Here is a 17,781-nt window from a genome sequence, read left to right as displayed (position 1 = left end):
CAAACCTACCACATATTCACCTATTAATTTATTCAGCTATAGCTAAAGTAGTTACAAATATAAATTATAGTTTTTACCTTCTAAAACTGTGTAGTGTGGCCATGGATTTAATGAACTTACCTTGGGAAGATGCATATGGTTCACTATAATGACCATTGTAATGCAGCTGAGGTGGTGGAGGCATCATAAAAGGCTGAGGCTTGGGCTAAGAAAGCAAACATCTTACGGTTACTTAAAAACTGATTATTCATTTTAAAAATAATTATTGGAGTTTTTAAATACATAACGGATACCATATATATGTGTGTGTGCATATAATATTATGCATATTATATATAATACTATACTCATAGTGATAATAAGCATTATATATTATATTATAAGTGCATATAATATTACAAATAAACACATACAAAGCCTTAGTCTTAAACCATTTCTCTAAATCCGCAATGTAAGTTTCACCTTTGAGGTCATAAAAAAAATAATTTAAAAAACAGGAAAAAAAAACTTGAAATCACACTCCACTAACCCAAGACTGTATCTTGCCATCTGACTCTAGGAGAGTCTCCTAGAAAGAGGGTTCAAACTGAAAACAGAAGTGTTTAAAATATTTTTCATTGCAATTGCTTTAATTCCACTATTTAGATACTGCATAGCAGCTCTTCCTACAAGTCAGAAACAGTTCCTCACATACTAGACTCATCTTTTTCACTGCTCATTTAATTTAACTGAAGGGAACTAATATTTGATTCAAAGTCAATTGAAATCCATAAAAATGCAAACATAAAGCTTTCCTTACCATGGACATTCTGGATGAAGATCGTCTTCTAACAGGATTCACTGTAACAGGCTGAGTTTGTCTACAGAAGAAATTTAATGGTAAGAAATTATTCTTAACAATTAGCAAGACCCATTTCAAACATCAGAAAGTGCTCCCAAGTTCAATTACAAATCACTCTACATTTCCAGGACAAAGGCCTGTGTTAGTCTTCCACAAGTCTCAAAAGGAAAGAGCTCTGTGCATCAGCCACCATCACAAAGGAAAAATCAAAAGTCCAAGATCAAAACACCTCAGTTAATCTCCTGTTCTACAAGTTGCCTGTGCTACAAGTCAGACATAAAACTGTATGAAGACTGTAATGTTACAGTTGTTACTGGAATTGGAAAGCATTACTATACTGCATTAGCATTTGTATGTTCTAACATTGATGCTAATGGGAATGAATTTTCATAATTTGTTGGACTGGCTCCAGGACAAAGTTCAGAAGTCTTAAGCTCCTTTTCCCCCTCACCCTACACTGCACCTGTGCTCTGCATCTCATAGCAACACAGGTCAAAACACAGCATGATACAAATGCAGGAACAGCTATTTTTTAGTGAGAAAGATGTTTTTAAGCTCACCCTTTGGGAAGTGAAGGACGAGAAAGGATTGGAAAGCGTGGAAGGGAAAGAATGAGGGAAGATTTCTGAGAGCCCTCCTCAGGTGGAGAGTCCAAGGAGTCTCTAAAGACAAGGTATGTGCAGATTTAGAAAACAAAAAAAAAACCCCTGAAGTTGATACAGGCATGCATAAGAGTTTTCAGCTGCAGGACCAGATGACAAGAAATCTTAGGAGTAGAGATTATCAGCAAAGTTTTTTGAGGACTTAACCTCATGTAAAACCACATTGTGGTGAAACAATTACAATACGTAATCCTAGAGACGGACACTTAATATAGAACAACAGCTCTGACATTATTTAGACAGAAATGCACAAGTCCCACAAATGCAGCACTTCTACCAATGCTTCTTATCACTCTCAAAAGACAGAAGTTTATAAGCTTTGAGGTATGAGGTTTACTCTATTTCAAATTTATCTTACTTCTCAAATAAATTAGCATTAAACACACTGATGAGTCACCTGTGGCACAAAATAATTGATTATCTTTGCACTGACCTCAGCAGATATCAAACATCTATCTTCCCATGTACAAAGAGGAGTGAAACATGGGAACCATGCCTTTCCAATGATAAGACTATTCACTGTGTCTGATTCTTCATTCTTTGAACAAACTTAGCTGAAGGAAAACTATTCCAGTAAATATCTCAAATTCCAGCCATTGATTTACAAGCTGGAGACCAGCCCATTTAAATTTAATTTGATGAATTGTATTAAATTTACTTTGCACTGGTGCTACTTGAGCTATACAGATTCCATGGATACTTAAAGAACCACATACCTCTTAGCTGTCAATCCAGCACATTTCAGGAGTGCTTCACATACACTGCCCGCCCTTTTAAAGCCTCTAGTGTCCTTTCAGAGCAGCTCACCCAAACACAGGCCAAACCCCAGCTGGTTCCAGTAGCTCACAAGCACTAGAAATATTAGACTCCAAAGCAACTCAAGTCTCTCACAGCACTTGATCCAGAAGCGAAGGCAAAACATTATTACTTATGGTAAGATTTCAGCACTGAATACTGTCCTCTGTTATAAAGCAGGATATATTTCAAAAACTGGTGGTGTTTTCTCAAAAAAGATTAAGAAAATGAACCCAAGTCATTAATTACTACCATCTAAAAAGGACAGTAAAGGCTTAAGAGAGGAAGAGGGAGATTTCACTTCCCAATGGAAGCTGCAAGGGCACGAAGAGTTCTGCTAATATATTCTACTTACAGGCTGCATTTATTTAGTCTGTAAAATTTGTGTCTAGCCACACACATCCTCCACACATATTTTGCTGTTTCCATATCTTCCTGCCAAAAAACAAAACCCAGCATTTGCATTAAGTCAAACATTTATACCCTTCACTTGCTTTCAGACAAGCCACTGAAATTTTTAAGATTAAATGATCACTGACAATTTAATTTTAATGTAACTTCATGAATGTTACCAGGTTCTCCCTAAAATTCTACTTTGCAGACCCAAATATACACTCTAGCCTAATAATTTTCTTAGACTTACGAAATTTGAAAGTAGAAGCCTTTTGCTCAAGACATTTATGAGCTGTAATAAATAAAATTAATTCTACAAGGAATGCCATGTCCTATTCCAGCAAAGCTCTAAGGCTATATTCATCTTCAATTGCCACTGATTCAAGTGAAAAAAACATGCTAGAAATTTTACTGGAATGGATGAAAATGTTTATGGCCACATAACCAAACACTTCAATGTACCCAACATAAAAGGTCCAATTTTAATGCCTTCCCATAGAAAGCTGGCCAAAGACAGCGTTATTACATTTGACACACTCACAGAGTTCAAAGCTGCAAAATATATAGATAGTAGGTCTTAACCTTTGAGTTAAATTATCAGTTTTAATTTGTTTTTATTTACTGATGACTTAGTGAAAAAAATGAAAATGTACTCACAGTTTGGAACTGAATTGTCTCTTCTTTGTTTGCCAATTCTAATGCGAAAAAGGATTTATTGTGGGACATGTTGGCAATATCATGCCACCTGCAGACAAAAGGGACAGGATGTGACTGGACAAGCTCTTGATTTTCAAACCACAAAAAATGCAACTGCAAAGCAGAACCACCATCAAGAATGTGGGTAAAGAATACCCTCATGAGGGGAAGAGGAGGGACAGACACTGATCTCCTCCATTCCATGACCAGCAACAGGACACAAGGAAATGGCCTGAAGCTGAGTCAGGGGAGGTTTAGGTTGGATATCATGAAAAACCACCCCAGAGGGTGGTTGGGCACAGGAACAGACTCCCCAGAGAAGTGGTCACAGCACCAGCCTGACAGAGTTCAAGCAGCATTTGGACAATGCTCTAGGACACATGGTGTGACTCTTGGGGTGCCCTGTTCAGGGCCAGGAGTTGGACTTGATGGTCCTGATGGGACCCTCTCAAGACAGTATATGCTGTAAGTCTATGATTCTATGAAAAAACATTTTATGATTCTGTGAAAAAGTTCATTAATCTATCTGAACAAGTTGTAGACAATGACTTCCATACCATTAACAGCTGCTGAAAGGAAAACATGTATGTGACTAACTTTTGTGAAGATGTACATGTACAGTAAGATTATTACTTGTCTTCCCTTTGGAATTCTTTCAAGTGTTCTTTAAAAAAGAAAATAAAATTTCAACAGATTTAGTCACCAGTAAATTATAATGTCTCAATTGTTTGAAAGCAAACCATACATTCCAGGGAAAAAAATATTAAACCTGTACTAAATAAAGCCTTTAATGCATTATTATGCACATTTTCTAGAACTCTTGCACATTGACAGATGAAAAAAATTTAGATTGCATAAAACATATTTATTCATCTTCTTTTTAAATGCAAATTTAACTTGAATCACTTGTCTTATGTTAGTTTAAATAAAGCCGGTATCCTAGATTTATTAAAAGAATATTCTGCAGTACACAAACATGGAAAAAGCATAACCTGCATATAGGGCTCTGTCTAAAGGTGTTTATATGGTTCCCATTTGCATTACATAGAGGTGGCTGTTAGCATTTTCCACAGCTATTGTCTCATATATATGAGACAGAGAAACATTAATGTCTCCATTCTGATGTAGAACAAAAATCCCTCAAATTTAAGACCTTGGTTCATAAGCCTTTGTGGCTGCAACTATGAAATTCCCTGAACCAATCTCAAGTCTACAAAATAGTTGACTACTTTCTCTAATACCAGAGAATCATCAGTAGTAAAGTTCCAGTAACTGTTGGACCAGAGGACTTCAAGATTTCTGTTCATATTCAGTCAGAAATTCAATTCTAGAAAATTAAAGTTCACTAAGAATAAACCCTTTCTTGCTTTAGCAAAAAATCTCAAAATATTTTTTAAAGTAACATTCTGAATTCTGCTCAAAGATGCCCAAGCAACCCCTCTCAAAGCCAGTGGGAAGCCATTAGACGTGAAGACTGTTAAGTGTTCAGGTAAGTCAGAGCTCTGTCTACAATTTATAAGAACATTCAATAATAAACTAAACCAATATATGAACCCAAAATAATAAAACAAATGTTATTGTGTAACTCTCCACATATATTCATAATACATGAAAGGAACTCCTGGAAAATTTCACAAATAAATATTGCTATATGAATGGATGTGACAATCACAGGATTTAAGATGCTCTATGTGCAGAGAATCGCTCCTTTTTGATTCAATAAATGTTTTGCAATGCAACTGTATATGAAATATTCATGTCTTATTATTAAACTGTCTTAAAGAGATTAATTTTGCAGCTAACACATTGAGAAATTCTCACTGGCTTCAGTATTCACTGTAGCATGATGACTACAAGACTACGTTTGGGTTTATCAAGTGCATAAATACGCATCATATCTAAGAGCATTGATGCTTGTGAGGAACACACTTAAAATGTGAAGTTCACGAAGATATTTTATAAAAGAACAATACTAACCTAAATACAACAGGAGGACGACCATTTTTGTGTTTCACAAAGATACCATCAAGACATGCTCCAATGAATATGTCACTTCCTTGGCTGTCCTGTAAGAAGTTGCAAAAAATTATGCAAGTACAGAAAAAATCTTTGAAAGCAAAGTTACATACAAAACAACTATTTTTATAATTCGGGAGGAGAACATTCTTTAAAGTGGTTTGAGGTTCAGGTTTTATTTACTTTTGGCAGGAAGTAACTACTCTAAACAGGAAGAAAAGGGCAATTTGACAAAGATCAAAACCTCATTTACCTTTGCAGGATAGGTCTCTTCACCATATCCCTCCATTCTTTCTACTTCTTGCATATATAACATTTCTGCATCAGGAGGAGTAAGGCCTCTACAAATAAAGCAGCAATCAGCTAATACTGCCAATAAGAAAAAATCATCTTTGCTTTACTCTGAATGACACTGTCGAAGCTTGAAAAGCATTCCCAGGATACCCAGGCAACTATTAAATCATGCTTTTTCTATCTGTACCAGTGGCTGATGTATCTGGCTCAGCCTTTTACACTTTGATTCTAATAATTTCTTTCTCTCTGGCATCTTTAGGAGTAAATGAAGACCAGTTACAATTACCATCTCTACTAATGGCACACAATTCTCACATTCTTGGTCAAATCCAGCACTGCCTCCACATTTCCTCACTTTACCAGATGCATACATGTTCAAGACATGAATGCCCTCTATGGCATTTTATGTTTCAGAAAAGACAAGTTTCATCTTCTAAATGCTGACTGTTTTACCAAAATACTTTGAAAACATGAGGACAAGTTCTGTAGGTAAAGGTAGAATTCTTTATCATTAGACCAACTGACAGTTTTCTCACAGACTTTCAGTAGTATCACAGGACTTAAAAGTTTGTGTTTACCTATCCACCAACATACCTCAGTTACCTAATAAAAGACATTATTGCTACCTGGCAAAACCTGTCATGTTCATTGTTATGTCTCTCAATACTTTTTCAATAATAAATTTCTCAATTTCTTCACTTTCTCCTAATGTCATGAAGATTTAGTTTTCTTTGCTGAACCTGAACCATGAACCATTTCACAACCATAAGGTGCACCGGATTATAAGGCGCACTTCCGGCTGTCGGCAAATTTCCGAACTTTTGCCGATATATAAGGCGCACCGGACTATAAGGCGCACTTTTTTCTTGCAGTGAGGAACTGCGCCCAGCTCCCCCCGCATGGTTGCTGGCCCTGCCTCAACCCGGCAGCCACGGGGCCCCGGGCCCCCTGCACACGGCAGCCCCGGCCCCACGGCCCCACCTCCACCCGGCAGCCGTGGCCCCACAGCCCCACCTCCACCCAGCAGCCACGGCCCTGCCAGCTCCCCCTGCAGCTCGTGGCTCACACTTCTGGGTTGGTAAATTTCCGAATTTTGTCCATATATAAGGCGCACCGGACTATAAGGCGCACTTCCGGGTTCGGGCCGAAATTTTAGTCAAAAGGGTGCGTCTTATAGTTGTGAAATTACTGTAATCTTGTTACAAGTGCATTTCAAAGATAAGTGAAACTGCAATTTTCAAACTACTGTTTTAAAACAATACAGGGGAAAATATTCAATACTACTCACATAGTCACAAACTTTTTCACTAATGAACTGATAAAGAGAACTTAACTTTCCTTTGTCCTGAACTACTGCACTTTAGCTCTCTTCTGCCTAAGATCATAAGCATTCTTGGCACAGTTACTGTCCCTACATTTCTCCTGCCCTTAATACCTCCCAAGGTTGTTTATCAAGAAACATCCTTACTGGGGCCAGAACTTCATATGAACAAGAGTCAGAAACATTATACAGGTGAAGTCACACTATTTAACTGTGTCCCGTATTCTTTTCAAGCTGAATCTCTAATTTATTAGAGATAAATACTCTGTTCTCTTTTTCATCTTCATTCAGCAAAAACTCCTTTAACTTTAATACAGATGTACTAGAGAAAAAAACTCCTTTAAACTCTTTTAAATGGTAAGTGAAATTAGTATAATTGCATTTCAAGATTCACAACTTTCTGAGCTACAGAAGCTACTGAAGACCGAAATTAAGCGTTGAAGAGCTTTAGACTTACCTGTACTTCTGATGTAGTAAGGCAACTTTCTGTGTTGCTTCTTCCAATATTTTTTCTTCTTGTAGCCAACCCTTAAGGTAAAATAGCATTTGTGGAATGAAATACAAAAAAATTCTACAAAATCAAATGGCTATAGATTCTTTGCACATGTGAATCAAACCCTTGACTCTAGTCTTGGAGCTTAGGTGCTGTAATATACACAAACAAACCCCAAAAGCACAAACACTGTTTTGAAGTGGTTTTACTCGCTTTCCCATCTGTACCTCAACTTTCTTTTCAGTGTAATATACAATAAAATTGAAAAGATCTTACTACATCTTTGTTTCTGTGTAATACACAGGGTGTCATATCTCACTCTGATCTCAAAGAAAACCTTTACTAAATGTGTCAGCCTAGGGAGCAGTAAGATAAATGGATCATGAAGGCTTCCTAAAAATTATTTCCATTTACCAATTTTAAGAAGGATTTAAATTTGTCAATTTAAAGAAAGTACTTACCACTGGAAACAAAGCAAATCTTTGTAGAAACTCCTGAGATTCATACTGATCATAGTCTCCAAAATCCGCTAAAAAATAAGAGAGATTTTGGATTCAAACACTTTTAACAAAATTATTCAAAATCCAATTACAGTAATTTCACGGTTATAAGCCGCACCATTTTGACTAAAATTTTGGTCCGAACCCAAAGTGCGGCTTATAATCAGGTGCGGCTTATATACGGACAAAGAACAAAAAGTTGCTGTTTTAGTTTGGAGGACAGGTGTCTGCTAAGAAAGGCAGGAACTTCTCTTTGAAATGGAGAATGTAAACCCCCTCCCTCCAAATTATTATAATTTGGAAATCAAGGGGCTTTCAGGTAAAAATATGGAAATTAGGAATAACAGTTCTTTTCTAGGGAAATCAAAATAGAAATACAGTACTACAAAGAAACAAACTCCAAACCCTGACAAAGTCAGAGTACAGCCTGACACCCCGTCAGGCACGGTGTTGGTAGCAGTCCCATTAAATGGTGGTTGCAGTCCTCCTGCAGTGACAGATGTGATTCAGTTGAAGCAGTGCTCCTGCAGAAGGTGCAGTATCCCTCTGGAGGTCCAGTGGTGATGTGGAGAAATCCGGTTTTCCACTGGAGTCCAGTGGAGAAAGGGGCTCCCTTAGTGTCCCAAAGCCTCTGTTTTTATCTTGGTAAGAAATGTTGGGCTCTTCCCCCTGGCTGGAGCAACTTCCAATGGGATGAAGTAATTTTATCAGTCACACAGTGGGACTCAATGGGCCATTAGCAGACAATGACTCGCTGGAGGAAGGATGGGGTGTGAAAAGATAAAGAACAATGCCTTGCCTGGTTTCAATGGATGGCCCATTAGCAGAATATCTGCCGTTGAGATAAGGATCACTGTCCCCACCCTCAACAGATGGTGATAGAACAGATACCTTTTATCACACTCTGTATTGTAACGTGCGGCTTATAATCAGGTGCGGCTTATATACGGACAAAAAACCAAAAAGTTGCTGAAACCCAGAAGTGCGGCTTATACTCAGTGCGGCTTATAATCGTGAAATTACTGTAATTGTAGCAGAATCTCCAAGTAGCAAACCTCCATCCTACTGAACTACAATGTGAAAGCAAAACAGAACAAACTAATCAACAATGTTTATAAAGAGAAAAGTTAAAAAAAATTCCATCTTTTTACCTTGTTCAAAAAAATCAGTAACACTCCTTGGGGATTGAGAAGAAGGAATGATAAAACATTTATATGACAGGGGACCACCTCTGACATACTAAACCAATACAACTCTTGAGATAAAGCAGTGCTTAGAATTAACCTATTGTACTGCTTTTAAATACAGATCATCCTTGAAACAGCAAGCACTGCTTCTGTTCATTCACCAGCTAAAATTACTAACCTACCTGGTATAAGCTACTTCAGTCATTGGAGCACATTAATTTAGAACCTGTGCTTTTTTGGAGTTGCTTTTTCACTGTGTTATCAACATGCAGATCATCTCTTATGCAGGAATAAAAAGGGAATATGAAAGCTAAAAGGATGAGTATTTTCCATCTGGAAATAGGGTTATATTGAAAGATTTCTATAAACAACTCACTGAGCAGCGAGACATTTACATTGTCCAAATACAAGGAAATAACACACCAAGATTTCTTCAGTTGAAGACCATTAAAACCTGGCTTGGATTAAACAGATTCACTGTTATATAAACAAGGCATTCATACAATTTATCCTACTCCATTGGTAACCACATTTTCAAAAAAAACATACATCTTTATTGCGACACAACCAATGTACATAACAAAATAAAAAAAACATCTTTGGTTGTATATACTGCCAGGGATTTTAAGTCCCGTTCAATTTTGGCAGTTTTACAATTGCTGTTAGATGTACTGAAGTGGCGTTCACTGTGAATGATATACAAATAACAACATACAAACACACTAAACACAGCTGTTGCCATTACAAATTTTTGAGAGATTTAGTATCAGGCAAGCACGTTGCAAGGAACACTGAATATGATCAGTGCAGACAGACTCAGGACTGGTATATACTCTATCCCATGTGACCCTAGCTAGGAAAAATAAAGCTGCCTTTTTCATATAGGTATCACAGAAATGTGATACACAAGAACTTTGAACACAAGAACTGTTAACAGTCTTGCACACTAACTTGAAATAATCTTATGTGATAGGAAATTTTGGATAAAAAGTGGGAATACAAGTACATTCAAAGTTGCTTATTTATGAAGATATGTCAGAATAAAGAGTCTTCATTAACAGAAATAGAGCAAGGGTCTGTTGATGTAGGCAGACAACTGCAGCCTTTGCCCCCAAAGGAACTCCAATGTCTAATTCAAATCCAGCTCCTGAAGCTACATGTTAGATGCCCAGGTAGACCTCTGAGGACTGCAAAGAAGCAAATTCAAGGCCACTGATCCAACTGCTCCTCTCAGCCCATATGATGAAGTCCTAAGCAGCAAGCTCCTTTCATAACTTACTGAATTGGGTGACAAATAGAAAACTGGCAATAGAAAATATATCACCCAAGTTTCTAATGCAGTATTACCTAGTTGGCATAATTTCTTACTTACCCTGAACTGCCAAACCAGCCAGATGTATTGCTTGTTCCAATGTGCAAGGAATGTTGCCTTCCAATATGTCTTTCTTTAATTGCAAGTAATACTGATACCTACAGAGGGTGGAAAAAGAAAGAGCTAACATGGGCTTCTTAATTTTTAAGAGAGAGTAGAAGACTATGGCTGCATTTCTTATTTCTCTCTGCACTCCCCAATTTGACTAGAGGATAGTCAATCCTCATCATTTGGACCCACTACTTCAAGGCCTTTTAAAACTCCTGCCTCCCTTAACTTTCACATATAATTCTAGAATCAGTGATATTAAAGAAACTCCATAACTTCTTCTACCAAACCCTCTTGTTCTTTTCTTCCTCTTCCTTCCTTAGAATTGTTGTTATTGCCTCTTTACAACGTTCAGTAAACTGCTGCTGTTAGATCTTTTCCAACAGATCTAACAATGTACAGTCCCTCAATCCCAGTAGTGATTTTCATTTCTGCATTACAACTTCTGAGTACATTTTGTCCTCACTTTCAAGGTAGGTTTTTTTTTTTCTTTTAATCTACTCTTTTCCTGCATCATCTCTCACACATGCAACCACCACTAGCTGTACTGTTTGTCCACAGTCTGAGCCACTATTTGCCTGCCTTTTTCTGCTCCTTTCAGCCACTCACGAAACTTTCTATCTGGAGCCCAAAACATCTCAAAATTGCCATTACAGCTACACAGACTTGGCCAAGGAAGTAATTTGTCTTTTATAAGTCTAGTCTTAAAAAGTTCTTCCTCGTATTGTATGTTAACTCTAGTGAAGTAAGGTATTAATACTGAGAACATGGAAGAATGTGCTATAATTCATTCAGTGATTAGAAAGCTCAGGTAAACTCCACATAAATTTCATTGATGCACATGGACAGTTTTGTGGGGTTAATCCCCCTCTCATTGACTCCAACAAGCTCTCTTCCATCACTGTTTACTGCCCTGCTAAATACAGTGATAATTTATATATATTGTTTAGGCTCTTGAGGATCCTACTACAAAAACCCAGTATATCATATGGCAGTACATAAAATTCCTATACAACACACACAAGAACAGCTGGGACTAAACCCAGGCCTTAAAAAACAGAAAAGAAAAAGACCAAGGCATTTGGGGAACACGCCTTCCCAGTCAAGAAGCAGAAGGTAAGCTCTTTCCATAGAACTGCTATTAAAAGTAAAAATATAGATAAACAATCTTAACACTACCTCAACAGAGCACATCTTTTTTTTATCTATAGCATTTCCACTTCCTGGTGTACATTAAACATAATTTGCTTAAACATGTTCAATCTCATTTATATCAAACAGGCATGAAAAAACTCACAGATTTCTGAAACTAACCCAGACTCTCACTATTCAAAGTACCATCCATCCTCTAGGACACAACCATAAGGCTGGCACATAAACTCCTGCTTTCTACCAGGTAGCCCACTGCCAAATTTTTGTTACAGTTCCAGCATAAACATCATACTCTTTAAATAAATGCCAGAGAAGACTATTCAAGGTTTTCCAGGCAATTTAGCTTTCCAATGCATCGCATAGTATTTATCTTACTCTAATGTATTCTAGTACACCAACACAGAATCAGAACCAGAGATTTTTATGCCACTAAAATTGCCCAGAAATAGCACAAAACTTTAGAGTTTTAAAAAAAAATATTTCAGAAAGTACACATAAAACCAAAAACTAAAGCTGCCAAGCACTGAGCAGTACACAACAGTACCAGTGTCTGCACCAAGAGGTCTGCATCTGGTGACCCTGAAAAGCTTTCACATCACAATAGGCAGGAAAGGTGTCTGGCAGGGTATTTCAAGAACCAGTTTCGTATAACCACAGAATAAATTAAGATCAAAAAGACCTCTGAGTGATCATCTGCTTCAACTCCCCACTCAAAGCAGGGCCAACTTAAAGTTTTTAGCTTAAATGGGTTAGTGAATACACATATTTTTGAAATAATTCGTGTTTGTAATCCAACTATGGGTTTTGTACTCAACTGCCAATTAAAAATAATCATTAAATCAGAACTATACACATTAAAGCCATTAGAAGTCAATGTACAGGCCCATTGGAATAACTGGCTAGTAAATATGCTCAATTTTACTTTTCCCCCCTGCAGTCATAACAATGACGTGATGTTCCCCAGTTGCACAGTAGAAACATGCATGTAATACCAGAACTAACATCCATATTTATGCCAAAACAAAGAAAGGATAGCTTAATAAAATCTTCAAGTACTTTGTGCAGGATAGATGTCCATGAAATCAACATATGGATCTTCAAAACAACAACAACAAGAAAACCCCCCAAAAAAACCCCAAAAAAACCCAACCAAACAGAAAACACAAGAAAAAAAACCACAAAAACAAACCAACCAACCAAATTAAAAAGTCAAACCTGAAGGGACTAAAACAATTAAAAGTATGACCATGCAGGTATGCCTGTTACTTAAAACTGATTTGAGTAGATTCCTAAGATTACAAAAAAGTAGGTTGCTTGCTTAGCTTATCACATATTTTAATTATTCCAAAGATAAATTAGAATACAGTTTGAACATAAATTTTGCCTAAAATAATTTTCATTTCTATAAAGGTAGGGGAGTGGAGAGCAGACAACTTTTAAATTAACTAGACATTTCAGAATGCTGAGAGCAAATTTATAAATACACAGAAGTTTAGACCAAGAGGTTTACCTGGTAATCTCCTGCTGAAGCTGAGAAACAGTAGGCACATAGAATACTACTCCAAAATACACAGTTGGCTCTAAGGCATATTTGTCCAGCTGCTTTTTTAGAGGCTTGTCCAAATCTACCCATCTGCGTTGATTCTGCTTATTATAATACCAGAGACTGAAATATGTAATCTGAAAAAGAGGCATTTCAATAATGAAAGAAAGTTAATATTGTGATATTAGATATCTGTAAAATATACTCTATGAAAGTCTTGCTACTTAGAAATACATGTTTTAAAACACTGAGTAAGGCTATGGGTTGCTGAAAACTTCAGGGGACTGCAGAGACATTTACCATATAAAGCAGACATTACATCCATATAACCAACTCAGGTACATAAGATCCCCCACCTAAAACTGCACCAGAACTACTCTTTATTTGGAAACAGCTCATAACTCATAACTCTGTTGTGGCAATTAACAGATGCTAGTAGTAGGCATTCATGTGTGCCAGGAAATCTAAGGGAAGTGGGGAAGGCAAATGGAAAATGACATGGGACAGCAGCAGAGTAAAGCATGGCTTCTCTGGGGAGCTGGTAGGCAGGCTCACATGGGATGCTGAGGACAAAAGAGCACAGACAGCTGCTCAAAGCTGAGCTCATCAAAGCATATGCATGGCTCACTGCATGAGCAGGAAAATGACCAGATACAGCAGAGCAGGAAGATATCTTGCCTGAATGGGCAACTCCTGACCCACCCAAAACACAACACACAGTATGCACTGGAATAGACCACCCAGAGAGGCTGAGAGATGTCATCCTTGGAAGGTCAAAATCCCACTGGGCAGCAACTTGAGCAACACAATTAATTTTTATTAGATCCTCTCCCAGAAGGAGTTTGGATCAGAAAGTACAAAGTAGTCCAAAGTACAGTTCTAAATCCATGCTGCAGAGTCACTCACTAAAATTTAAATTTCTCTACTATGTTTAAACTGGCTAAGATCTGCTCCCACAGTATTTATTTCTTTCAGTTCTGGACCAGCAAACAGATGTGGACTGAATAATACTCATGCCATTATCATAGCAAAACTAGATATCATAATTAGAAGTGTTTTAACTGAGGGAGAGATAAGTGAATGTTACAAATTAGGTCTGTAGATATTTCCATGAAAATTCTGTAAGTATTTACATAAAAATTCTCTCTTGCTACATAAACTTTAATGTATGTAAAAACTGTAGAAATACCAATACCTTTAATCCAATATTTTTCCTTCCATATTTTCAGACATTTTTAAGTTACACAAAATAAAACTTTTAATGTTGAAGTTTTATAAAGCAGAGGGAATATCTATCATGATTTCTCTAAATAATTTCTGTGAACTAGTCATAGAAAAGTTGCCTTCCTAGTAAAAAAAGTATTTACTGTTGTTTTCTCAAAAGCTCTAGGATCTTGATACTGTGGAGCACAGATTTGAAATCCATTGGGAAGCAGCAGCTCTTAGTAAAAAAGGCAATTTCAGTATATTCCTGCAAAAACTTGCCTTTATACAAATCTGAAAATTCTTATACATACATCTTCTTAGTTTACAGTCTAAACAGGATGAAGAGTCCACTCTCAAGTGATTCCAGATTTTCCTTCCAGCTCTGACAAGTTGTGTGTGCAACAGCCACAGCACAGGCACATATACCCCATCCCAAACTTCATGGACAGCAACTGAATCAGGGCTCCATATCAGCACAGGCCATCAAGTAATTTGAGGCACAAAAGTCAAGGTGTAGCATTAAATTAATAAAACTACCTAGTCCATAAAATAATTTTGACTAGGATATTCGCAAAAATAGGAAATTAGAGCCAGTTCTAAGGCATAATGTTCCTTTGGCATTACATACTGGCAAAATTTTGCTCCTCTCCTAATTAGCACAAACACAGTGATTGTTGGTGGGTTTTGATGTTCGGGATGTTCCCCAAGGTTTAAAAAAATCTTTATATTAAAATTAATGCTGCCTACCATGTAACTGTAAAATTAGTATTCATAAAATAAAAAGTAAACCTGTTCAGACAAAATCTGCCTATTTAACCTCCTATTTAACCTTGAGATGCTTTCTATAAACTCTAAAACAACTCTGACCCTCTGATACAAAGACAGTCTATAATACAGAAAATCAATAGAATTAGAACCGTTCATAGAAGAAAAAAGTAGAGTTGTTTTCTGTATAGAGGAAGATATCTAGAGAAAGTGCAGAATGGAAAAGCTTAAAAATCACAATAGAGAACCAGATTATTCCCAAATCAGAAACAGAGCTCTCTGTAAAACAAACAACCAACTTTTTCTCAGGAGGACGCAGTGTGCTCATCACTTCTAAAATCTGAAAGCCAAGATTTAGGAAGTCATAAATAGTTTTGAGTTTCAAGAGAATAAAAGAAATATGGCTCTGAATACAAATAATATGAACAACAGATTTCTCATTCCCCAGTCTAAGCATACAAAGTTTGCTGATAACAACATTTTATTTCTTTTCTTCAATCCCCCAAACATTAGGTAACCATCACCACTCTACAAGGATATTGTGAATACAGAATCTTAAATTCCATTAGATCTTAGGAGGAAAAACCCCAAACAGTAGTACCACAGAAACTCCATTATGCAAGAAATACCATGTTCACTGCAACATCATATGTTAAAAGAATAAAATGTACTGAATGACGGACTACTCCTTCATCCTTCCTGCAGACTGAGCAAGGAAAGGAATGTGTGTACTGAACAAGGAAAGGAATGCGTGTACAAAGGTGTATTTCTCTTTCATCACAAGACTGCTAACACCATGCATGCAGTCACAGGAGCCACAGTCAGACTATGATGCTGACATTCTACTCTGACCCAGCCCACTTCTCTGACAGGACAACCACATCAGCCTGGGCTGAGCACTACCTAAAATGTGGAACCACAACATTCTGGGCAAGGGCAAGGGCACTGGCCACGGCAGAGACTGAATGCAAAGGGTAAAAGCTACAGCTGAAAAACTTCTACAAATGATCTCACGCAAACACATTTGTAAACCAAATAAAAATACACCCCAAAAAAAGTACAGCAATTGTTTGAATAAACTCACTCACAGCTTTGGTGTACTTAAACCTCATGGAAGCACAGATGTATAACAAAGGTGAGGAGAAAGACACCACAAACATTGCCACTGTTTTGAACTCTCTGATGTAAAATACTCCTGGTTCTACACCCTGAATTTAAACTGAATGTATAGACTATTTTTAAGGCATGATGATCACTTGACTAGGTCTATTTCTTTGAAACACTGACCACTTTTTCTTGCCTACATACAGAACTGAGCAGTTATTGGTGCAAAGGACTTAAGAAAAATGTTTTCACATTCTAAAATATCCTCTGGAATCCAACATATCTTTAAACAAGCCATGCAAAATACTACAGACCAAAGCTGGTCTTCTGACTTCTATGCAAACCTTTCACTTCATTTCAAGGGCAGAATTTGATCCTGTGAGTTTTCAGAGGAGCTTATGCACCCTGGAATATTCGCACTGATTAAAATAGAACCCACTTTTATTCAATGCTAAAACATTTTATTATTAGCAGCTCAGGACAACATCCAGTGCTAAAAAGAATGGCATGACATAATTCTTAAAATATGTTAAGCTGTTAAGATTAACACTACTTTGTGGTTCGTTTATTTTAGTGACTTATTCATGACCCAACCCCTCTGAAGAAAATCAAATAGAAATAAAAAGAACATATAATTTCTGCAGAGTTAATTTCAAGCTATTTGTTTTCTGACACTAGAGACAGTAAATATTTTTGCATACTATTTCAAGAGCTATCAAGAACATAGAAGTGCAAAAAGCCCCACACAGTATTTACAGCTCACAAGCTGGTGGGAGTGACTTCATCATTGAAGTCACCCAGATTTCCTAAGATAAGCAGAGAAGTTTCACCAGGTGTGAGTGCCACAACACTATACTACTGCAGGTGACTGTATTAGATCTTTTGGTATGATGTACTGCGAAAGTTGGAGAAGTGGGGCTGATCAGCCTTAAGAAGAGACAAAGTAAAATCTTACTGCTGACTTCAACTGTCTAAGAGCAGGACACTGATAGAGAAGATAGAGCCTGAGTCTTCTTGGAAATAATCACTGCAAGTATGAAAAGCACTGGGGACAAACGGCAATGTGGGAAATTCCAATTAGATCAGGAAAAAAATTTCACAACAAGACTAGCCAAACACTGGAACAGATAGCCCAAAGAGGTGTCAAATCTTTATCCTTGGAGGCACCTGGGTGGAAAATTCACCCAGGTAACCCCTGAACCAGCTGATCCTCCTGAGCAGAGGGTAGGACCATGCAACCCTTTGGAGGTCCTCTGAGGCACAGTAGTGTTCAAAATTTACTTAAACCTTACATATTTAACAATATATTTTCTAGTTAATTTCCATACTGTTTACTATAAATCTTACAAAATATGTCATAGATTACAAATAGGCTGGAAAGGAGATTTGTTTT

At 37.1% G+C, this 17,781-nt stretch overlaps 1 protein-coding gene across 2 annotated transcripts in view; it reads right to left on the bottom strand.

The window, feature by feature from the left end:
- The window catches only part of PTPN21 (protein tyrosine phosphatase non-receptor type 21), a 45,828-nt gene that overhangs the window by 18,057 nt on the left and 9,990 nt on the right, over positions 1-17,781 (bottom strand). Inside the window, exons 3-13 of one of the 2 annotated variants that reach the window (XM_033062748.1) lie at positions 13,281-13,450; positions 10,571-10,668; positions 7,973-8,040; positions 7,476-7,546; positions 5,657-5,744; positions 5,365-5,453; positions 3,349-3,436; positions 2,654-2,733; positions 1,402-1,503; positions 800-860; positions 121-205 (exon numbers count right to left, since the gene is read on the bottom strand). In XM_033062748.1, coding sequence (XP_032918639.1) covers positions 121-205; positions 800-860; positions 1,402-1,503; positions 2,654-2,733; positions 3,349-3,436; positions 5,365-5,453; positions 5,657-5,744; positions 7,476-7,546; positions 7,973-8,040; positions 10,571-10,668; positions 13,281-13,450 — 1,000 coding nt within the window. The remainder of the gene's footprint in view (positions 1-120; positions 206-799; positions 861-1,401; positions 1,504-2,653; positions 2,734-3,348; positions 3,437-5,364; positions 5,454-5,656; positions 5,745-7,475; positions 7,547-7,972; positions 8,041-10,570; positions 10,669-13,280; positions 13,451-17,781) is intronic. The other variant, XM_033062749.1, reaches the window with a different exon arrangement.

This window comes from Catharus ustulatus, chromosome 6 (genome assembly GCF_009819885.2).
Source record: "Catharus ustulatus isolate bCatUst1 chromosome 6, bCatUst1.pri.v2, whole genome shotgun sequence".
Lineage (NCBI taxonomy): Eukaryota > Metazoa > Chordata > Aves > Passeriformes > Turdidae > Catharus > Catharus ustulatus.
Note: the sequence above shows the minus strand (reverse complement) of the source record. Positions and strands in the feature narration are given on the sequence as shown.